Source organism: Trypanosoma theileri (assembly GCF_002087225.1).
Source record: "Trypanosoma theileri isolate Edinburgh chromosome Unknown TM35_Tth_12_V1, whole genome shotgun sequence".
NCBI classification, from domain to species: domain Eukaryota; phylum Euglenozoa; class Kinetoplastea; order Trypanosomatida; family Trypanosomatidae; genus Trypanosoma; species Trypanosoma theileri.
This window is the reverse complement of record NW_021639854.1, coordinates 430,905-431,365: the sequence shown is the minus strand read 5'-3', so window position 1 is coordinate 431,365 and position 461 is coordinate 430,905. Positions and strand designations below refer to the sequence as shown.

Sequence of the window (461 nt, the reverse complement as noted above, 5' to 3'; positions counted from 1 at the left end):
GCTGAACTTTTTGCCTTCTTAACAGCAACCTCAGCTTTCTCTACTGCATCTGTTGCATTCTTTAGCAGCCCTGCAGTTATACTAACACCAGCAACACCTTTATTCGCAGAAGGGACACCACTATTTCTCATTGCAGCTTCAATCACCCGGCGCATGAGTGTAACTTCATCAGCAACAGATTTAGCAAGTTCAGAATGTTCCCTCCATACTTTCAACTTACTATTCAGATCACTTATATTTTTTAGTGCCTCTGTACGTATGGCTTCCATGTCACCTTCAATCTTCTTTAAACTATCTCCCCTCCTTAATACAACGTCTTTTGCAGACTCCTTCACATCTTCAGCGTGAACCACACATGTACAGAAGTGCAGAAGTACCAACAGGTACACCACGCGGTGCAGTTGGACGAACATCGTTGTCATGATTGTCACTGTGGGTTGCTTGGGTCTGTGGTAACAAGG

The 461-nt window shown here is 44.0% G+C and overlaps 1 protein-coding gene across 1 annotated transcript; it reads right to left on the bottom strand.

The window, feature by feature from the left end:
- Positions 1-2: 2 nt before the first annotated feature.
- On the bottom strand, positions 3-422 carry TM35_000122800 (uncharacterized protein; the record flags this gene model as incomplete). Its single annotated transcript, XM_029025255.1, has 1 exon — positions 3-422. A coding segment is annotated over one exon (420 nt), but the record flags the coding sequence as incomplete, so codon positions are not given.
- Between the last annotated feature and the right edge of the window lie 39 nt (positions 423-461).